A 23,754-nucleotide genomic window follows, 5' to 3' on the forward strand; every position below is an offset into this window, starting at 1 on the left:
TTCTCAATTTTAACTTCAAAACACAGAAAAGTAATCGGTTCTCTGATCATAATTTAAGAAATTCCATGCATGCGTACCCTCGTTCCAATCACGAAGAACGATTCTTGCAGTAGTAGCAACATCATGTATTCCATCCTTCTTGAGTTTGCCCTTCTCTCTAGCTACCTTCCGCAGAAAGTCGTCAACATCACCTACATTGAAACTGCCAATTTTGTACAGAGTTACCAGCTGCTCAGGCAGACACAGCTTTAGAATTTCCTTCACTGCGTTGGCCAAGTTAAAAGAAAAGAAATAAGTCTTTCAATTTACTTAACAAGAGTCAGTACAGCTTAAATCAGGATTTTCCATAAATAAAATAATTGTATCATGCAAACTTCTAAGCGTTTTGGAAATTAAAATTCTCATTACTAAATCAAGCATTAATTTATATCTAAACAAAATAAAAACAACCATAGAATTTTAAAAAAGCATAAAAGGAAGCATAACCCAACAGCCCAGGCATAAAAAAATCCAATGTTCTATAACATCACCTATCTAGTTGCATTTTTAAAACCTAACAAAACCCCATTTTATAACTAGGGTAAGTGACAAGATTTAACCAAAGGGTGCTATTATCACCGACATTCGGAGAATGGTTAGACCAAACCACACACAACCATATAATAAAATACAATGTACACACCCAGCGACCCACAGACTAACCTCATTCACACCATCATTGTTAACACAAAAGTAAAGGGAAGTTGTAAAGAGGGAACGATTCTGAAAATAATTGAATTTATAATTGAAAGTAATTCTATTTGAGAAAATGGAGGAAAAGGGGATAAGAAATTTACACAAAAATAACATGTTTAAAGACAAAAGGCACCCTTATATATATAGGCACTAGTCAAACCAAATGCACCAAAAAATAGAAAATACTTCAAACTGTTGTAGAATTGAATAGAATTTCTTCAATGTCACAAGCTTATTTTCTTTTACTATTTTTTTCATGTAAAATACCTATAAATCTTCTACCATTCATTTCAAACTGAATTAATGCAAATAAACACCTGAATAACCAGATAATAAGGGAGGGGGGAAATGACTTGGTATACCTGGGCTAATTGGATCCTCTAAGTTCTCAATCCTCTTGCAATTTTTTAAGGCAATGGAAGCATCATTATGTTGAGACTTCAGCATAACAACACCAGGGCATTCTAGCAACTTAACATTTTTGTCCAAATGAACCTCTTGCATTGATCTTGTTAACCCCGGAGTAGAGCCAACATTGACAACATGAGACCTTTTTAAACTATTAATAAGACTACTCTTCCCCACATTGGGCAAGCCAATCAAACCCACGGTTATTGACTTCTTGATCTGTCAAGACAAGGAAGCAAAACAACAACAAAATCAATGATCTAGAATTAAAGGACAAAAGCAGAAAAAACAAAACAATTAATGGATAAGCAATAGACATTATAAAGACTAGAAAAACAACTACAACAGGGAAAATAGATAATCAATCAAATGACAAAACCCCCAAAAGGTAGCAACGATAAACCATGAAGATGCACAGTAAAGCATACTTTTCCAACTCAAAATCTTTACATTTAGCTTTGCTGTGTGATTGACCAAATGTTGGTACATTTATGCAAAAGCAAACAAATGAAAATGTTAGATCAGTGTCACCTAGATGACTAAAATAGAACATATGTCTGTGTGTTGGGTGTGCGTGCTTTTAGCTAGGTGCAAACTTCACTCTTTTGTGTAGATTTAAGTTAGACATAAACCGACATTTCTATTATTCTGATTTTAAAAAGAAAATGTTTGGATAACAAAGTATTTTCAACAGATAAAATAGCAAAAACAAAACTAGGTAAGAAGAGAAACCCTATCTAGCAAGATTGATACTTATCTTACACTAGAAACGATGATTCAGAAAAATGCATCAACAATATAGAGAACATTAATGCCAACAATTCTGAAGTTCCATTTAGAGGTGATATCATTATGGGAACAAGTTGTCAAACTCGAGAGTCTATGTCAAGAGTATATGTAACAAGTTTACATTATTATTATTACAAGTTTACTTTAAATAAAAAAATTAAAATATCTATAAATAATATAATACTTTATTGTTATATGATTCTATAAATAACTTTTTATACTTTTTTAATGAAATATTATTATTATTATTACTATTAGATTATTATATTATATTTTTAAATATTTTTTATATTTTTCTAATATTACTATTCTTTTATAATTACTTTAATTATTCTCTTATATAACTTGAATGGTCATATTGTATACTAGATTTTATATTTTATATAAGAGAAAAGGTTGTTGGATTGAGGGCCAAAAGCTCATAAGAGAAGAAAGGACCCCTGAAACATCATCTCTCACGAAACTTCGCACCACTCTTCTCTTTCCCACCCCAGTTTGACGTGGACATAAATCTATACTGATATAATAATCAAAAACACTTTAAAACACCAACATTCATACACCCTCATTATCATCTATCTCTTTCTTCCTATCACATTACACCACCTATCATTCCTACACTTCTCTCACTAAGAACAATCAAAACCCAACTGTCCATGAATCACTTTCTACAAGAACAAGGTTTACACATTCATTTAACTTATCATGTAACATAACAAATCATAATCAATAATAAAAAAAAATGAATGCATGAAACGTGGAGTTTAATAAAGATAAAGCAATTACCCTCTCCTTGCGTTCAGCTTTCTTTTGCTCCAATTCTTCAATGGCCTTCGCTTTTCGAGCTTCAAGGGCTTTCAGTTCCTGTTCCTTGAAGGGCCAATCGTTGGGAATACCAGGATCCTTCTCAACCTTATTTTTCCCACTCAGCCTAAGCTTCTTCGCTTCCTTCGCTTTTTTTCTGTTGTGCTCTTTCACCTTCCGTATCACCTTGTACTTCTTCTTCAACGAAACCCTCTTACTCTTACTCTCTGCACCCCAAAAAATTCACAACAATAATAAAAAAATAAACAATTAAAATCATTGCACACTACTGATATCAAACAAAGAATAGGGATTGGGTTTTCTTACTCTTGCTTTTCATCACCATTTTGTGTTCTCTACCTTTACAAGAGAAAAAGAGATGCGAACGATAATCCACGTCAAAAATAGTAGAAAACGGAGAGAAGAAGAGAAAAGATTTGAAGAGGCCTTGGAGCGAGCGAATAGAGAAGAATGAATCAAGCTGATTTCGCATAGGAAACAATAATCTTTGGGGTCTTTATGGCTCGAAGAAAAGTCATATGGACTGCCAACTCTGTTGTTGGATCACAAGTTTAGTTGAGTTCACCAAGTTCACGACAAATTTAGCGAGATTATTCCAAAATCAAGTTTACTTTAAGTTTACTTTAAGTTAACTCGGGATATGGGTGTGGGAACATACATTCTACACGTACATTTGATAACCATGGGAGCAAGTACCATAGACATAAGGTTTAGTAATAATTTAATTTCTACTAAAATATTAAAAAAAGTGTGATCTACCACTTTATTTTTCTTTCTGAGCCGGTGCACAAGACACATCCACCCACAAACATTTCTTCAAATTGACTCTAAATGTAAGTGCCAAAAAATGAAAACCAACCCAGTTATGCTCTTCACTTCTCCCTAAGTTTATATACTATAAGTTTATTTGCGAAACCTTTTGATTTCATATTCGGTTCAACATTTAAGTTTGCTTTTCCAGTAAAGGTATCTTCTATTCTATAATTTTCATGTCAATATAGTGTATCCAATGCACATTAGCAAGACCATAAATTTACAATATCCCAGGCTAGAATGCATGGAAAAACATAAAAAACCACACTCATACACACCAAAAATATCAGCAGTGAATACATAAAGGATTTTCAATCATATATCTGATAATAATTCCATGGAGGGAAGCACAATACAGGAACCAAAATTGTAACTGTGAAATGACTCACAAGCAACTGATTTAGCACAAAATTTTCATTATGAAAATCGCAATTTTACCTCATGACTTCTTGAGTAATTCTTCAACAATTTGAGTAGAGTATCAGCTCCAAGACAATCACTTAGTTGCAAAATATCGCTTGATTTGGCTTTCTTAGTAGATTTCCTCCACGCTAAGTTTAACCTTTGTTGTTGCGTACTACACTTGAAGGCCACGGTAGGTAATTCTTCTCTAAGGTATTTGAGCCACTTTTCTAAAGCTTCTTTAGGGACAAGATCTATTGTAAGGGTCAAATGATTAGCCAAAGCAAAAATAAATATTCCACAAAATGGAGAAAGCAGACAAAATGAAATATGATCAGTAAACTACCAATTTTACTTAAAAGCAAGACGAGACGTTTATCAGGACCCGATTTCATTACCATGTTTTCTATCTCGGGACAGCGAGTCCCCAAAGGATCCCGGGCATCAAGAACCTCCAGTAAGACATCAGAGGCTTCAATGACCTTAACAAGATCCTTGTAAAAGGCTCTATCTGAGCTATCTATGGAATAATTAAAAACAAAAATAGCAATTGTAAGAACATAGGCAAGTAAGCACTTGATAGTTCAAACTAACCAAACTGTCAAGAAATTGCAAATAAGTACACACCTCTGGTCTTTAAGGCGGTACCAAAATCATTACTATTTTTTTTAGAATCCTCTAGCAACTTGGAGTCATCTTCCTCCTCTAGCAAGCCCAATTTCCTTTTACGAGCCTGAAACAAGCAATGAATAGTAAATTCCTAACTGCAAGAAAAATAGAAATCACAAATGACACTTTACTTCGCACCACTCTTCTCTTTCCCACCCCAATTTGACGTGGACATAAATCTATACTGATATAATAATCAAAAACACTTTAAAACACCAACATTCATACACCCTCATTATCATCTATCTCTTTCTTCCTATCACATTACACCACCTATCATTCCTACACTTCTCTCACTAAGAACAATCAAAACCCAACTGTCCATGAATCACTTTCTACAAGAACAAGGTTTACACATTCATTTAACTTATCATGTAACATAACAAATCATAATCAATAATAAAAAAAAATGAATGCATGAAACGTGGAGTTTAATAAAGATAAAGCAATTACCCTCTCCTTGCGTTCAACTTTCTTTTGCTCCAATTCTTCAATGGCCTTCGCTCTTCGAGCTTCAAGGGCTTTCAGTTCCTGTTCCTTGAAGGGCCAATCGTTGGGAATACCAGGATCCTTCTCAACCTTATTTTTCCCACTCAGCCTAAGCTTCTTCGCTTCCTTCGCTTTTTTTCTGTTGTGCTCTTTCACCTTCCGTATCACCTTGTACTTCTTCTTCAACGAAACACTCTTACTCTTTGGTGGAGCTCCAAAGGTGCATGAAGAGCTCTATGGGCAGCGGAAATGGATGAAGGAATGGAGGCAAGTTGGAAGGCACTTGCAAGCAATGGAAGGTGAAAGAGGTGATAGGATTTCCTAATCTATGCTAGCCTAAGGAAGGTGGCTAGAGGTAGAGAGAGAAAATCTCTAGAAAGTGGTGACTCTCAAAGGCAATAGAGGGAGGAGTGCTCTCAACTCAAGTTGCATCTATTGCATAAAATTTCAAGAGTGTCTACAAATGAGTGAAATTTTGGCTTTTATATGAAGCCATTTACACATGAGAAAGGAGAGCCTTTGGATGGAGTGGGCCTTGATCTTGGCCCTTAGATCAAGCTTGGAGAAGGAGGCTTGATCTTGGCCATTGGATGATGCCTTGGAAAAGGAGGAAGCATTCCTAACCCTTGGATGCTTTGGATCCATGAGGTGTAGGAAGAAGTGTTGACTTCCACTTAGTCCACCTTGGCTTTTTTGATAGCTCATGGCCAAATCTCCTATTGGGCTTAGTCAAGCCCAATTTTATCAATTGAACTACTCATTGTTTGACTTATTATTCTAGAAAGCAAAGCCTAAACAATAGGCCAATATTATTGCTATTCTATTGCTCTTTGAGAAACCTCTTCAAATCTTCACATCTTCTTTGGCCCATGTGAAGAGTATGAGAAGCCCATGTGGGTTTGGGCCATCTTGAATGAAGCCCAATTGGATCTTTTTTAGCATGCTCCTTGTTATTGGGCCTCTTAATGGGCTTGGGCTTGAAGGTGCATGTGGGTCATGTATTGGGCCTTGAGCATGATTTGGGCTTAGGCGTTGACCCAAGCTATAAGCCTTGTTGGGATCACATCATCCCCTCCCACTTGAAGAGGATCTGACCTCAGATCAAGAGGGTCATTTAAGGCTCACAGCAACTAAAGCTGGGTTCCACCAGGATCAAAAACATATCTACAATAGTCATCAAACAGAATTGGATTAAAATCATGAAGACCATGCAGTATAATTGATTGGGGAATGTGAGAAAGTGGGCTTATAAATTTGGAAAAAGTTGGTATTAGGCCCACTTCACAAGAGTGTCTTACACTTTGACTTATATGATTTTTGAAATGAATTTTAAAGTCAGAGTGTGTTTTGGCACAATATGTGGAGGAGGATGAAATAAGTGAATAAGATGGAGAACAAAAAGGTTGAGAATGAAACAAAACAAAAGATTTAATAAAAAAGTGAGAAGAGTTTAAAGATGGGAGAATTCCCTTTGAAAATTGGGTCTTCATGGAAGGAATTGGTGAAGGATGGTACACCAAATCCTTAACAATGAGTTCCCTTAGGCTTGAAATACTCTTTAACTCTACCACTTTTGATTGTCGTTCAAGCTCACTCTCTTGTTTTATTTTCTCTCTTGCTTCAAATTCTTTTCTCTCATTCTCTTCTTTGGCTTTTCTAATATTATCCTCTTTTGCCTTTTCTTCTTCATCTCTTTTCTTTTTCTCTTTTATCTCTTTGTCCTCTTGTTCTCTTTTAGCACAAAGTTTCTCAAGCTCTTCTTTTTCTCTCTTCTTTTCATACTCTCGAAGCTTTTTAAGTTTTGCTTGCTCTTTCTTATGTTTTGCTCTCTTTCTTTGTTCACTCAAGAGCAAGTCCAAATTGTGCTTAAAATCTTTTTCTAGTCTAGAAAACTTAGCAAGATTTTGGATGAAAGCATCCCCTATGTCAATGAAGTTTTCTATCCTAGCTTGTTGCTCTTTAGTGATCCTAAATGAAGGGGGAATGAAATGCTTCCACATGCATGCTTTCAATTCATAAAATGTATTAATGCATGATTTTGTCCCCTTTTTCACTTTATATTGCCTCTCTTGCCACCACTCGAATGCACGTCCTATAAACCTAGAAGTAACATGCCTAAGAATGTCAAATTGACTATATTTACTAAACAATGGTTGCACCAATTTCTCGGTATGCCACATCCAATCTCTAAATGATATTGGTCCTATATCCTCCCCAAAGAATGGAATGTCACTATGAAATGTATGATGCAACTCATGACTACCATGCTTATGCAACCTAGGACTATATGTAGAATATGTACTCATGGTGATTGAATGAACTTATGCAACTTGAAAAAAGTGTGGTAGAGGAAATCAATCACAAGTGGACCTCCAGGTTAGGCGAGGTGAGTCTTTAAGACTTCTTAAATACCAAGGCCAATCCTTGCCAAGATACACTTGTAAAAGGTGTCAAAGATCACACAATTGTCTAAGTGCTAAGTAAATAGAATCACTCGAGTCACTAAGCATAAAACAAGCAAACAAGACTCAAAGAAATTTAACACTAAAAACGGACCCTTAAATGGCAAAAGATTAGAGACTTTGATCTCACAAATCAAGCCACTATGCAACGTGAAAACATGAATCTAAGCTATGCAGCCTAATGTAAGGTGAGAAAGCACTTAGAACTTTCAACACACTTACCACTAAAAGCGAATTACTAATAGATGATAAAGGTTCTACGTAGGAGATGGGATTGAACACCTTGTGGTTCCCCAAGACACCTAAGTAGGTCAAAATAAAAGTTCAAAGAGAGTTAAAATTGGTACACAAAATTTAGGCAAAGAGGAGCAACCCAAGAGCACCAAACTTTTAGAGAACTTTGAGTAGAAAATAAGGCACAAAGGATGCTCCAAATTGACCAAAAGAAGTGACCAAATTGTAGAAAAACTAGTAAACTAAAAGATACAACAATTACAAGCCATAATGGCCAACAAAAATGCTTGAAATTGGTGTTGGAAGCTACTCCCGAGGCCAACTTGAACACCACAATTTTGCACATCAAAGTGATGCACTCCCAAGAGCACTTTGGTGCCAAATGAAGCCTTAGTTGATGGCTTTGAAGTATACACCAATTGGAGGAATATTTGGACCCCTTGTGGATGCAAAATGCAACACCAAACAGCAACAAAACCTGGCCAAAATAATGAACAAAAACAGCAAACAAACTATGCCAAAGGCATTGGTTAGCTCTCACTCAAGCAAGAAATTGATGGCTCAAAATTTTCCAAAATATGGTGAAGGTGAGAGGAAGAATTCAAGCACACTCTCTAGAGTTTTACTTCTCAACCACCACCTAAAATGCTACCTTAGACTAGCAACCAATTTGGAAAACAAAATCACTTAATTCACAATCAAGAGCATTGAAGCCAACATTACTTGCCAATTGAAATGTATAACACAAGAAAAGCTAATTAAGAAAGCTAAACCACATTGAATATGATTTGACAAGACTGAATTGAATAGCCAAAAACAAGGACAAGCAAGAAATTAAGGCTTGAAAGAAAGGAAAGCACAACAAAAGGAATCCTAGAATGGAACTAGAATAGAGTAAAAACCAAAAACAGAAACTACAGTGCTCATAAAATGCTTATGGTATTCATTGCATGTATGCCAATGTGAGGGAAGTAATCCACTCCAAATGAAAGCAATTGATGGCAATATGGAATACACACATAAACAAGCAAATGTATAAACAAAGAGCACTGAAATTCTGAAGCAAAACACACCAAAAATGCACTAAACAGTGATTTTTTCGAAAACACAGCACCAGAAAACGCTGACAGATGCCTTAACTTTGAAGAATTTTCATATTTTTTGTACTGGACATATTTGAATGATTCTTTTTGTTACTTTTTCGTCTAGATGTTAAGAAAATTATGCAAAAATCAGAAAGGGATTCGGTGCTATGAATCGTTACAGTTAAATCACACAAGAAAAGTGTGCGTCAGGACACAAGTGAAAACAGCAGCAAACTGGCACTGAAAAACGCAGAAAGTTGCCTCTACTTCAAAAATTTGTATAGAATTCAATTCTCAACATAATTGAATGATTCTTGTTGGAGAATTTTCGTCTATGACTTAGCTTTTCGAAGCAACAATCAGCTTAAAATTTGGTGCACTGAGTCACTCGTGACACTTCTCAAACAGAAGGTGTGCAGTGGAAAAAAGTTGAAAACAGAAGCAAAAGCAGAGTGAAAGGGGAAGATGTTCAATAGACAAATCAATTCGATTTGGAGCTTGATTATGATCTAGAATCAAGCATAGATGAAGATGAACATCTTAGGACACTCTAAGGCACAAACCAATCGGTGAAATGGCATTAAAACAGTGAGGAAAGCTGACTCAAACAACCACACGCATAGCATGAAGCTTCATTGCGTTTTGGAGTGGAGTTTGGCACGGTTTCACTCAAGCAAGTGCAGAAAATGAATGTAAACGGTGGAAAATTGAAGAAACATGTAAAAGAAAGCATGAACAAGACATAGAACACAACTTGAATGGTGGAAATTTAAAAGAAAAAAAAGAATCACCGAATAAAAATGACAAGAAACACAATGGAAACAATAAAATGGTGCTGAAATGTAAAGGAAAGCTAGTAAATGATGTGAACCATAGCAAGCAAGGAAATCTACAAATAGAGTGTAGAACACTCTTGTAGTCTCATAGGTGAAAGAAAAACAAAAAAGAAGAAGATGATGATGAAAACAAGACGGAAAAATGATGGAAACACAAGACTAGGAAAGAACCTTACCAAACCTTGAGAGACCATGGTTTGATGGCTCTTGATACCATTATGGTGGAGCTCCAAAGGTGCATGAAGAGCTCTATGGGCAGCGGAAATGGATGAAGGAATGGAGGCAAGTTGGAAGGCACTTGCAAGCAATGGAAGGTGAAAGAGGTGATAGGATTTCCTAATCTATGCTAGCCTAAGGAAGGTGGCTAGAGGTAGAGAGAGGAAATCTCTAGAAAGTGGTGACTCTCAAAGGCAATAGAGGGAGGAGTGCTCTCAACTCAAGTTGCATCTATTGCATAAAATTTCAAGAGTGTCTACAAATGAGTGAAATTTTGGCTTTTATATGAAGCCATTTACACATGAGAAAGGAGAGCCTTTGGATGGAGTGGGCCTTGATCTTGGCCCTTAGATCAAGCTTGGAGAAGGAGGCTTGATCTTGGCCATTGGATGATGCCTTGGAAAAGGAGGAAGCATTCCTAACCCTTGGATGCTTTGGATCCATGAGGTGTAGGAAGAAGTGTTGACTTCCACTTAGTCCACCTTGGCTTTTTTGATAGCTCATGGCCAAATCTCCTATTGGGCTTAGTCAAGCCCAATTTTATCAATTGAACTACTCATTGTTTGACTTATTATTCTAGAAAGCAAAGCCTAAACAATAGGCCAATATTATTGCTATTCTATTGCTCTTTGAGAAACCTCTTCAAATCTTCACATCTTCTTTGGCCCATGTGAAGAGTATGAGAAGCCCATGTGGGTTTGGGCCATCTTGAATGAAGCCCAATTGGATCTTTTTTAGCATGCTCCTTGTTATTGGGCCTCTTAATGGGCTTGGGCTTGAAGGTGCATGTGGGTCATGTATTGGGCCTTGAGCATGATTTGGGCCTAGGCGTTGACCCAAGCTATAAGCCTTGTTGGGATCACATCACTCTTACTCTCTGCACCCCAAAAAATTCACAACAATAATAAAAAAATAAACAATTAAAATCATTGCACACTACTGATATCAAACAAAGAACAGGGATTGGGTTTTCTTACTCTTGCTTTTCATCACCATTTTGTGTTCTCTACCTTTACAAGAGAAAAAGAGATGAGAACGATAATCCACGTCAAAAATAGTAGAAAACGGAGAGAAGAAGAGAAAAGATTTGAAGAGGTCCTGGAGTGAGCGAATAGAGAAGAGGGTGAAGGAGTTTGTTGTATATTGTTATTCAAATTTTAAAAGGTAAGATTACATAATCAACATATTAAATTTGATATTCAATCAGAGTTGTTTTAGTATTCTAAAACAAATTTTTTATATCCTCATCTTTTAATTTGATATATTAAAATAATGAATTTTATATGCCTAGATTTTTTTATAATAAAATATAATTACTTAAATATATTATAAAAAAACTATAATGTAACAAAAAAATTTAAAAGGGGTTTTCTTAGGCTAACTTAAGCCGAATTTGTTAATATTTTGAGCTTAAATAATTTCACACGTGTTTTTTGATAAATACTAGTTAGTAGTAAGGTTTCAATTTATAAAGTTTTTATTGTTATAATTTAGTACATATTTAGCTTCTACAATTTAATTTTATTAAAATATAAAGTAATATATATCCAAAACTAAGATATCTAAACTAGCCTAAAAGTGTGGGCAATCCAAAAGCGTAATTAAACCTAAAAATTGTATATATCCAACCTCTTTGACTACAATGCTTGAAAAAACACAAATTTCAAATTGTTCGCTCTCTTCCTTTAAGTTCTTCTTTGTTTAGGTTATACATTTGTGATAGTTTTAGGGTTCTATGAGTCAAGTGTTGACACAGTATTAATAATATTATACTGCAGTTATATGAATGAGTTTTTCAAATATTTGAAGGAGATAAAACTAATACATGATTTAACCAAAAAATTTCGATTGGTATCAGAATAATATTTTTTTTATTTGATGTTGCTGATTTGTTAATATTTTTAGAATTGAATAGATTTAATGGATATTAAATGCTGTGGACTGTTTTTATTTTTCGAAATGTTGATATATATATATATATATATATATATATATATATATATATATTCTAAGTTGTGAATCGGAAAAGTTTCAGATTTATGTATCTTTTATTTCGGCGTATATTAGTAGAAGCATATGATCCATTATATGTACATAATAAATATATAAATATATACGAATATGTTTCTGTTATTTTTTGTAGCATATATTTAATGTTAGGAATGATAACTATATATACTGAAATGAGTGGGAGTGAAATCCGTCAAACGTAACTATCAAATAATATTATAATATTATTTGGAAATTTTAGGAAGTTTCAGTTATTTTTATTTTTTCATTCATAATATTATTATTATTAATGATATGATTATTAATGGTGATTAAATTAATAAATAAAATTATGTATAAATTATATATATATATATATATATATATTACAATAACTAATTATTTAATTTAATAACTAATTATACAATTGTATAAATATTTAATCTATATATGATTTAGATAATAATATGATTTTATACGATCAAATTAATGTTTTAAAATATTAATTTAATTTTGTACAGTTTTAAAATATTTTGTGTTTTGTATAAAATTCATTCTAGGAATTTCATTTTTTAGGACGAAAAATTTTATTTATTAAGAGAATATGAGATCCAAAAAATTATAATAATTAGAAAAATAAATAAATGAGATTAAATAAATATTTAAAGTAAAAGACAAAATGGTTTCAAAATTATTTAATTATAAAGATATTATATATATATATATGTCGTTAAAATATTATGAGATATTGTTAAAAGATGTTAAATATATTTAAGTGACCATTAATTATTTAAAAAGTATTTATTTAGAAAGTTATTATAAGAAACGTAATGATTTATTATTTTAAAAGATTTATTTTATTTAAATGATGTTTTAGAATATAAAAGATAAGAGATCATTTTGAAGGATATATAAAGTAATTATTGCACTATAAATGAGTTATATATGATGATTATTTGTTAAAGGGATTTATTGAAAAGATATACGATTTGTTACGTGGGTGAATATGGTTATATACATAAGATTTAAAAAGATTTCCTAAGAAATAGAAAAAGAAAGGTAGGAAAATATGTATATGATATTTTAGAGTTATTAGAAAGACAACATAAAATCTCTTAAGAATATCTAGGATTTTAAAGGTGAGAATGAAACTTACAAATATTTAAATGAGTAAGTGAGTAAGTGTTATGTTATGAGAAATAATGTGTCTTAATAGATTGAGGGAAAAGTTAGAGTAAATTCAAACACATAGGGAGAAACTTTGAAGTTTGCATACCAAATTCAGATTATGGATGTTAATATTTTTGTGATTGTATGAGTTTTGATATGCATTATCATGTTTTGTGTTAATGATTAGAGGAGTGTGAATATGTTTTCATGAGTGTTCCTAAATATTTGAGGAGATCTCCATGACTATTACGGTTTAAGCAGGTCTCCATGAATGATACCGGATGATTGATGTAATATATACGTGATATTAATGATTATGTGAATGTAATATTTGTTATATTAGCTTAGCATTTTGTTGGTAGTTCTATTTCCACATGCGATAATAGTGTCAGTTGGCATTGAAGCTTATGATGAAATAGGTTTAGATGCACAATAAGGATAAACGAATGAAAGTTGGAATGAGTTTGAGCTAGTAATTTAGAGTTTATGATTTTCTTCTATTTATGTTAGTTAAAATAGTTATGTAAAGACAATTGATTTCATTGACTTCTCCCTTTGAAAGTAGTACTTATGGTATATTTAAGCATTACACTACTCAATTTTCTTTAAAAAAAACATTAAAACTTCATGTTTTCCATAAGTTTATTAGAAATCATTAGTTGTTAATAATTAGATGGCTTAAAAGTATTAGAAAAAATTGGAATGTTACAAACAGACCATAAATACAAGGATATAAAAAAGAAAAAAAGTGTAGAAACTAATACAAATAATAATATTTGTTCACATTCTTATCAAATTGTCCGCATTTTGTCTATAAAATCTTCTGCAGCATGTAACTACGTTTATGTTCACTGTGATCACTTCACTCTTTTTTTTTTATCAGCAAAGAATAAAATAAATTAAATAGAATACTTGAGGGGTACTCTAACCCTTATACAAAAATGTAGGACAAATAGATGCAATAGCTTAGCATCATGGCTCCATCAAAACAAAAAACCATTCAAAACTAAATAATCACAATTTGGAACAACTTTGTGATCCACAAACAAAGGGGGCAAAGAGTATGCTACCTAAAACACAGACCCCTACCAAATTTTCGAATAATATAATAATAATATACATTAATCAGACCGCATTCTTCCTAATGTCAATACTTTAAACGTTTGAACACATCTTCCCCTCATAGAAGGAGGATAAATGCATCCAAATGGCCCTCTAGGAGAACAAGAAAGATTAAAGTACGCTTAATACATTTCATTCTCATTGCATTTGTCAAATTGGGCAATTTCACTTCTGACCCAAAGGAGATTGATCAACATGTACTATTATATTTATGATTTGTCATGGTCCCTTCGTCAATAGTGACCTGTATAAGCTTGTCTAGCACACTTAAACACAAAACAATTAATCATATCACAAAGATTTTAATAATACATAAGAAGAAAGAAACCAATCACTATAAGAGAACATAACATATGGATTTTTATGTTTCATCCAAACCCAAGTTGTTACCTGAAAAGAGCAAATATCTCCTCTTCTATTTTTTTTTTATTTTCTAATCTACATTTATTTCCCCTTAACAGTTAAATAATTGTAGCTTTGTGTAAGATAGGGTTTTGCCTTCTGTATCAATGTCTTCAGAATAGTTGTGTTCTTCCGGGGATAATCCATCACCCACCCTTGAAACTTTATATCACAATCATCGCCCATTCAATCGCGAGTAAGTATCTTGGGTTTCTGCAACGGCTTGGTATGCTTACATGACTCTTTTATCGTAGAAGATAAATTTGAAGAATTTTGGGTTCAGATTTGGAATCCTGCCACACGGGTCATGTATAAAGACTCTCCGCATATCCTAAATCTTGTTCTAGTTTGTTCTAGTGATGAATGAGGAGAAATTAAAATGAATAAGTTAGAAAAATTTTTTTACGATCTAAAGAACGAGACTTGTAGTCATTTCCGTAAGCCTCATGGCACTCTAGAAGTGAGCCTATTCTGCCTGTGCTTAAGCTTTTGAAAGGGTTGTTTGTGTCTTTCTCATTATTATATTATGAGGGTAATTTTGTTTTTTTGGTTAAAGAAGTTTAGTGATGAAAAACTTGATGTGTGAGAATGATGATGTTGTGCAAACAGATATACAAACCATTTTTTTTTGGTACAACATCATCAGATACAATAGAATAGCCATTTCTTTCCTTAATTCAACACTGCTATGAAGGTTTGCTGTCATTCTCAAATTTGTAATTATAAAATATTAAATTTCGTTAATTTCAAAATTTAAGTGATTGGACAGTTAACACAATATATAAAACAAAAAAGTAGAATTGAAAAGATGAAATTTACCTATGATATAAAAACTAAGTCAGCAACATATACATACCAGAAATATGTCTATACCAATGAACAAAAATTTAGAAATACCATCGGATTTTAAAACTGCATTTAAGATTATTCAATAATTTTTGGATCTCAAAATATATATAACAAATTTTCAAATTTTTATGTAATAAAAATTCATTAGTAGATTGCATAATTCAAAAATAAATTCAAAATTGTATAATTCGTCATATATATTTCTAGATTACTCAGTTTAGAGACGTATTACGAATTTGAAATTGTAGAATGTAATATGTACGTAATTCATACTATATTTTGAAAATTACATAATTTAGAATGAATTTTTAAATTATGCAATACATGATGATTTTCACTCATGAAAAATTGAGACTTTTGTCATATCTTCTGATAGAATAATGGTTTCTAACATTATTTGTTTAATTTTTTAATAACAATAAAATAGATTTTTTTAATTAGAATAATGGTTTCTAACATTATTAATTTAATTTTTGAACAACAATAAAATAGACTTTTTTAAAACATTAAGAGATCAAATTAAATTTTTGAGATGGATAAAGAGATTAAAACATCTCAATCCTAGATTTCAACCCTCTTTTTAGTTGAAATTCCTAAGTAAGGCTTTGTTTACCAATACCGATATTATAGATGTTTCCATGCATCTTCTTACCAGCCAACCCATTTATTAGAAAAACCTTATATATCCATCAAGTAATATAAGAATTCTCAGTTCACCGTGTCAACACAATTTTTTCTTTTAATTTTGAAAATATTTAAATTATCCATTTTTTAAAATTTATGAATTTTAGTTTTAAATAAAAATCATATTATAAAATACAAAAAAAGAAAAAACTTTTAATTTGAAAGCAAAGTTTTTTTTTTAATTATTTAATTTTTCTTTGTTAGTAAATTGTATTGATCATTAGTAAATGTATTAGTCCGTGAATCTTTAATATACACGTATAAACAAAAACTTTACTATAAAATATGCGGAGAAGGATGATATATTTTACGGTTTAAGTAATTATGTGTTTAAATTTGTGCATCATTTGTTTGCTATTATCTATTTTTATTATATTTTTAAATTATGATTTTGAAAATAAATATTTCGTACATATAGACAAAAAGTACATATTTTTACATTTTTTTAATGTTGAAAATAATTAATGAAATACAATATATGAATAAGTAAAATAATATATTCTTTTCTTTATTTTCAGAGTATTATCATTTAAAAAATAAACAAAACGAATACTTTTATTGTTTAAAAATAACAATATTGTTATAAAATAAAGCTAATAACAGAAAAAAAAAAAAAAAGAATAGATGATCAAAGGAATAATAGACGATGAGAGGATAGGAAACAACTATTTTGTGTCTCTTATAATTGATATGAAGTACTATAGATATAACATGGTAACTTATAGAGGATACAAACAAATAAGTAATATAAAATATTTATAATGAATCATATATGAGTAACTCTAATGTGACAAATCCAAAATTTTGTCATATAATTTTTTTTATAGAATTACTCATATAATTAATATTCATATGATTTTTTTTAAGGATTGAATAAATTTTTAAAATTTAAAATATAATTAGGAGTAAAAAAATATGATATATATATATATATATATATATATATATATATTAAATAGGCAAATTTATTTAATTATTATTATTATTATTATTGCAAACACACTGTAACTTTGTATTTTTTTTTTAGAAAATAAAAATATTGTATTCGTATAGAAAAAGGTAAATAGATTGTAATATATTGTGTTGTTAAAATAAATTAGTAAATTGTAATATGTTCTAAAGTTACTTCTAATCTAATATATGATTAGTTTTTGTGTGTGTGTATATATATATATATATATAATTACTTTTAATATATGATAAATTTACATAATTTATTTAATTTTAAAATATAATAGAAGGAAAAACAGAAATTATATACAGGGAGAATATGAATATTCTATTATATATATTCTAAAATACAGTTAATGGCAAAATAATGATAAAAGAGTAATTAATGATAAAAAATAATTTTTGTGATTGATATATTATATGCAATCATTTGACATGTTATTTAAATGGTAATTAATTTAATATTGAACTTTTTTTTTCCTTAAGATTGATTTATAAAAATAAAAAATAATTAATTAAATAGATGTAATTTTTTTCTCGTCACATATACAAAACAAATCATATAAATTATTGAGCTTCCAGTTGTTTACTATAGCATGATGAGGGTGAATATTGTGTGTGCATAAATACCATTTTATTCTCAATTCTTTTTTACTTTTCCACTATACATAAATAATAATAATACTAATAATAATAATAATTATTATTATTATTACAATAATAATACTAATAATACTAATAATAACAATAATTATTATATTATTATTAATTATTATTGTAATAATAATAATAATTTATTTAAATTATATATCACTACTAAAAAAACTTATATTTTCTCCTAATTTTGTTTTATTTTTTTACAGGAAATACTTACAAATTTTGTTATAAAAAAATTGTAGAAAATTGCTGCCAATTTTTTTGTAAAATATTTTGTATAAAACATTTTTCGCAACAAATTTTGTAAGAAATACTTACGAATTTTATAATTTTGTAAGAAATAATTACCCACGAAGGTTGTCAATTAAGATTCTTATAATAAAAAATAGCAGAAAAAAGCTTTTTCTTACAAATTTTTTTAACAAATTTGCAAGAAAATTCACATAAAAATTCTCATGTAATATAAGAATTTTTAGTACTGTATCTACGATCTATTTCAACTTAATTTCTACCAATTTTATTTTATTTGAATTTAATTTCATCAATTTTAAATTATAACTCATTTTATTATAACATAATTTACATTAATTACATTTTTACTTTAAACTACTTTTATGTCAAAATGTAAAATATAATCTTTCATTTTTATTAATTAAAACATATGTTTTAATTTATCAAACATATCTCATTATTTATTGAACTTTATAAACTTTCATCTTATTTTCCTTCATTTACTATTTTTCCCTTAAATCTAAGCAACACCACTTTTACTCTCATCATCTTCAAATCTATTAATTTACTTCCTAAATTCATTTTCAAACACAAACAAAAGCTTTGAATTTTGTGTGGAAAGAGGAAAATATTCTTTCTTAAATTCTCAAAAAAAAAAATACAAGCTTTGAATTTTGTGTGGGAAGAAGAAAATATTCTTTCTTAAAACTTTCAATAGTTGTTTTAATTGAGTATTTCTTTAAAAGCATTAGTTATCGAAATTAATGCACTCGATTTGTATTGAATAGTCTAATAATGACATAAATTGGAACGTTTGTATTGGTATGCAGTTAATATTAAATGGTCGTTTGTATTAAACATTTAGTGAAAGCGTGTGGGACCAACAGATTTAAACATCTCAAAGCAACTTCTTACCATGGAATTTTTCTTCCTTTTTAAACCACTTTTATTTCCGAGTTTTAACAGAATATTTTTTTTGTGTGCTTCTGGGAAAAAGATATATGAAATGAATTATTAAAAAAAAAGTTAAAAGTGGGAAAGAGGTTCTTTTGGATCTCTTTATTTTTTTAGAAAATAGAAAAAAAGAACGATGGACAAAAGTGATTAGTATAATGTTGTATTGTTAGAATAAATTAGTGACGTGTAAAGGAAAACGATTTTTTGACTATTAAATTTTGATAACTTTCTCTTATAATTTTAGGTGTTATTTTTTAATTGGTTTTCTATTTTTATTTTTTTTCATTTTCAATATTAAAAACCAGTTAGAAAATAACATTTCATGTTATAAAAAAAGATTGTAAGAGAAAATTGTCAAATTTAGTAGTAAAAAATATTAATGTAATTTGTTAAAATTTGTTGGGTGTGATATTATCATTTTCAATCGTATTTTTTCATCTTCTTGAGAAAATTGAATGCGTGTGGGGTCGACATTCTGTCTATAAAATTTTGCAGCATGCAACAACTTTTCATCTTCATTGTCACTTGTTTTACTTCCTGTTTCTCCATTTTTCAATATGCACTTTTTTTTCTTTCTCAGTTAAATATTTGCACGTAGAGTAGGTTTTTCTGCATCAATGTCTTCTCAGAATAGTTGTGTTCTCTCCTAAGATATGATCATGGAAATTTTGTCGTGGCTTCCTGTGAAGGATCTCCTGCGATTCAAGTGCGTTTCAAGATGGTCATCTTGTCACAAATCCTGCATTTGTGAAACTTCACCTTCAAAGGTCTTCAAAAAACACTCACACCCTATTGACCTTTGAAGTCTGGGACAAAAGAAGGGATTATGCCATAGTTTGTCCTGTACAAGATTTACTTGACAACCCATCATCCACCCTTGAAACTTTACATCACAAACATCTCCCATTCAACCGCAGTTACACTATCTTGGGTGCCTGCAGCGGCTTGGTATGCTTACAAGATTCTTGTATTGAAGATAAATTTAAAGAATACTGGTTTCGGATTGGGAATCCAACAACAAAGGTCATGACTAAAGACTCTCCACATATTCGTCTTAATCTCAACGATTATAAACATCCTTTCATGTTTGGATTTGGGTATGATGAATGGAATGACACCTACCAAGTTGTGCTATTGGATAATAATAAGAATCAATCGCAGAAACTGGAAGTAAGAGTTTGTTGTTTAGGAGATACTTGTTGGAGAAATACTTTAACTTGTGATGTTGTTGCCCCTATGATTGGGCTTCAAAGTCATGGAACTTGTGGTGCTTTTGTGAGTGGGACTTTAAATTGGTTAGTATATCCCAAATCCCGCTGTAGTGATGATGAACGAGGAGGAACTAAAATGAACGAGTTAGAAATATTTTGTTACGATCTAAAGAAGAAGACTTGTAGTTATTTTTCTATGCCAGATGGCATTTTAGAAGTCCATCCTTTTGACACTGAGCTTAAGGTTTTGAATAGTTGTTTGTGTCTTTCTCATCATCATGATGATAATTTTTTTGTGTGGCTAACGAGGGACTTTAGTGATGAAAAATCTTGGTCAAAGTTGCTGAATTATAAGAATAAAGGTTACTTGTTATTGCTGTCGACATTACATGGAAATAATTTGTATCCGTGAGAAATATGATGTTGTGTTGCTTGCAGATACAGGTTTGCAAGCAGAATTTACCTTGTTCAATATCAGAGACAATAGAATAAAGGTTCGCGAAATTTATAACGAGAACAAACAATCTCTTTTCTCTTATGATTATGTTCAGAGCTTGGTTTTTCCGTGTAGGAATTAAGTAGCCTTATTGATAGTAATTCAAGGTTGTGAAAGGGATAGTTGAAGGGATAGAGAAAATGTGTAGATAGTAGAGTGTGAAAGTAGTAGTTGGAGAAGTGTATTTGTAGTTGAGAGTAGTTGTATTGGATGTTGTGTTAGTTGTTCTTGATGTTACAAAATGGTAGGATACATGGGTATTTATAGTCCCATAGATTATTCTAGAAACTCCTAGCTAGAACTAATGCAAATACTTCTAGATTTTTCTACATAGTTGAATGTTCTTGATTTTTCTTTCTATCCTAGGCTTTTCTCCAATACTCTAGAAGTTTCTTTACATTTCAATAACTCTATCTTATATTTTTTAGATTCTTCTAGAATTTGCATTATACTTTAATACTTATGGTTGAAGAAGCCACCCGAGATTTTTTTCTTCAATACTACACTGCTATGAAGGTTCGATAAATGTGCTGTGAAGGGTTGTGTAAGCATCGTTCTACACTGTCAAGTTAAGGATCATATGAAGTAAAATAGGCTTTTCGTGACTAAAATCAAAGAGTACTATAATCAAAGAGTACTATGTGGCTAATTAGTCAGTGGTTATGTGGTGCATTTGGATCCAAACCAATAGTGTCTGGTGTATAAATAGCTTCTATGCATTTGGATGGTATACCACATGTACCTATTACATTTATATAATTTGTTTTCTAATAAAGAAATTGATACTATTAAGAGTAATAGTAGTTTTTGTGGTTCCATTTTTTGTTTTTTTTTAACTCTCTAAACTCATTTTATTTTCATATTCCATGAGAATGTTTTTGTAAATTTATTAAAAAAGTTTGCAAGAAAATCCTGCTATTTTTTCTAAAAACTTTAATCGGCAGGTAATTTGTGTGCATCTCATCACATCAATGTCTTCATCTCAATGTTCTCCCGTTGTTCCTCAAGAACTCATGGTAGAAATTTTATCAAGGGTTCCAGTGAAGGATCTCATGCGACTCAGGTGCATATCAAAATGGTTGAACACCCTCGTCTTCGATCCGACATTTGTTAAACTGCACCTTCAAAAGTCTTCCAAAAACACACACATCTTGTTAACCTTCAGAGACTACGAGAACGATGAAAGCAGGTACTGTGCAGCACCATGTTCCTTACAAAATTTACTTCACAACCCATCATCCACGGTTGACGTTTGTCACCGATTCAACCACGATTACACAATCTTGGGTGTCTGTAACGGCTTGGTTTGCTTGCAAGATTCTTACCGTGGAGATGAATTTGAAGAATATTGGGTCCGGTTTTGGAATCCATCCACAAGGCTCATGGGCGAAGATTCTCCACACATACGTATTCGTTTCGGTGATCACAACTACCCTTATTTGTTTATGTTTGGGTTTGGCTACGATGATTGGAGTGACAGATACCAAGTTGTTTTTTTGGATAATAAATTACAGAAAATGGAGGTTAGGGTTTATTATTTAGGTGACAGTTGTTGGAGAAACACCTTAACTTGTAATGCTTTCCCTGCGTTGAGTGTTCATGGAGCTTATGTGTGTGGCCATTTAAACTGGTTAGCACTTCCCAAATGCGGTCCTGGGTATCGCTGGGGAACTGTTACAATCAACGAGTTAGAAATTTTTTCTTACGATTTGAAGAATGAGAAATGCAGTTATTTGTCTATGCCTGATGGTCTTTCTGAAGTGCCTCCTCCGGATGTGCCTGTGCTTGAGGTCTTGAAGGGTTGTTTGTGTCTTTCCCATCATCAAGGGACTTGTTTTGTTGTTTGGATAATGAGAGAGTTTGGAGTTGCAAAATCATGGACACTGTTGCTGAATGTAAGTTATGAAGATCTTCATATTCGTGTTCTTCATGGCTTTCCAGCTCTTCCAGTGATTTTGTGTTTGTCTCAGAATGATGATGTTATGTTGCTTGCAAGCTACGATAGTGCGAAATTTATTCTATACAATAAGAAAGACAATAGTATAGATGGTCGTGAACTTTTCAATGACGACAAGTTTTTCTTTTGCTCGTATGACTTCGTTCAGAGCTTGGTTTTGCCATATCGGAATTAAAGTTGTCTTATGTTTTCTCAGATGAGTATGTTAAGTTTTGTCAGAGGTTTCAAAACCTCATCATTTTCATGTGAATATATGATAGAGAGTGGTACTAGTTTGGGTGGTTCATTCGATCTATCATTGGTTATGAATAACATGTTGCATTAGATTTCTAAATCCTGTACTTTTGTGAAACTAGTCTCTAGTGTTAAGAGTGCTTAAAGATTTTATATCCTTTCTAAGAGGTTCCTTGTAACAGTAGTCCTTTATGCACTTGGAATAACCAAAAATGACTTTTTGTACTTGTGTTATATTTTAGGAAAAATAAGGGGATATAACTACTTCTAGCTAAGTAAACAAATTATAAAGGTAAAATGATATGAAAGATCACATATATGTGCACTAAAAGGGGAGTCTTTTGGCTCAATGATCGCATAAAGATTTCAAGAATAACCTTTCTTCTTCAGTAATATCTTCTATTTATAAGATTAGAAGAAATAGTCATCGAGAATCTTCATATCCATTTTGTGCTTCAGAGAATATATTCTTCTTTAAGTTGCTTATGTCCATGTCCAAGTGTAGAGATGCATGTCTCTTCTTCAAGAAACATTATAATATATGGCATGACTTCTCAGACCAAGGTAAGATAGTTTTTATGCTCTTCACAAAGTTGACATTCAATTTTCTAAGGTTATTGGTGGGAAGCAAGTTTAATGTGTATTTTAAAAGATCTTTGAAAGAGTCAAGTCTTCGCGAGATTCTCTTGTAAGACAAACATAAGAAGCATTCTCTGCAAACATTTTTCTATACCTAGGCATAAAGGTAGGGGCAAATCATAGAAAGAAAGTTTTTTGGAATGATATGATAATAAATATAAGAAAGAGATTGTCTAAATGCAAAGTAAGACATCTATCTTTGCAGGAAAGGTAATGTTAATAAAATCTATAATTTCTACCAT

The 23,754-nt window shown here is 31.3% G+C and overlaps 3 protein-coding genes across 3 annotated transcripts; 1 reads left to right on the plus strand and 2 right to left on the minus strand.

Annotated features, from left to right (window-relative positions):
- Positions 1-1,025: 1,025 nt before the first annotated feature.
- Positions 1,026-3,136, minus strand: LOC114184522 (guanine nucleotide-binding protein-like NSN1). Its single transcript, XM_028071829.1, has 4 exons — positions 3,064-3,136; positions 2,719-2,963; positions 1,098-1,362; positions 1,026-1,030 (listed from the first exon to the last, which is right to left on the minus strand). Exons 1-4 carry the CDS (start codon positions 3,080-3,082, stop codon positions 1,026-1,028), a joined length of 534 nt encoding a protein of 177 aa, XP_027927630.1. The 5' UTR covers positions 3,083-3,136.
- Positions 3,137-3,967: 831 nt separating this feature from the next.
- On the minus strand, positions 3,968-9,964 carry LOC114184523 (guanine nucleotide-binding protein-like NSN1). Its single transcript, XM_028071830.1, has 5 exons — positions 9,929-9,964; positions 5,095-5,331; positions 4,600-4,705; positions 4,319-4,492; positions 3,968-4,226 (listed from the first exon to the last, which is right to left on the minus strand). The coding sequence occupies exons 1-5, from the start codon at positions 9,962-9,964 to the stop codon at positions 3,988-3,990; spliced, it is 792 nt and encodes a 263-aa protein (XP_027927631.1). The 3' UTR covers positions 3,968-3,987.
- Positions 9,965-21,653: 11,689 nt separating this feature from the next.
- Positions 21,654-22,814, plus strand: LOC114184524 (F-box/kelch-repeat protein At3g23880-like). Its single transcript, XM_028071832.1, has one exon. The coding sequence runs from the start codon at positions 21,654-21,656 to the stop codon at positions 22,812-22,814; it is 1,161 nt and encodes a 386-aa protein (XP_027927633.1).
- The last annotated feature ends 940 nt before the right edge of the window (positions 22,815-23,754 follow it).

Source organism: Vigna unguiculata, chromosome 5, assembly GCF_004118075.2.
Source record: "Vigna unguiculata cultivar IT97K-499-35 chromosome 5, ASM411807v1, whole genome shotgun sequence".
In the NCBI taxonomy this organism is placed as follows: domain Eukaryota; kingdom Viridiplantae; phylum Streptophyta; class Magnoliopsida; order Fabales; family Fabaceae; genus Vigna; species Vigna unguiculata.

Excerpts from the sequence above, each read along its gene's own strand:
- LOC114184522 (XM_028071829.1), bottom strand. Across the intron at positions 1,363-2,718 it reads AAGCTGAACGCAAGGAGAGG|ATCAAGAAGTCAATAACCGT; the intron begins GTAATTGCTTTA and ends TTGTCTTGACAG.
- LOC114184523 (XM_028071830.1), bottom strand. The coding sequence starts at position 9,964 with ATGGTATCAAGAGCCATCAAACCATGGTCTCTCAAG. Across the intron at positions 4,493-4,599 it reads TACCGCCTTAAAGACCAGAG|ATAGCTCAGATAGAGCCTTT; the intron begins GTGTGTACTTAT and ends ATTATTCCATAG. Across the intron at positions 4,227-4,318 it reads CTTGCTTTTAAGTAAAATTG|ATCTTGTCCCTAAAGAAGCT; the intron begins GTAGTTTACTGA and ends CCCTTACAATAG.
- LOC114184524 (XM_028071832.1), top strand. The coding sequence starts at position 21,654 with ATGTCTTCATCTCAATGTTCTCCCGTTGTTCCTCAAGAACTCATGGTA.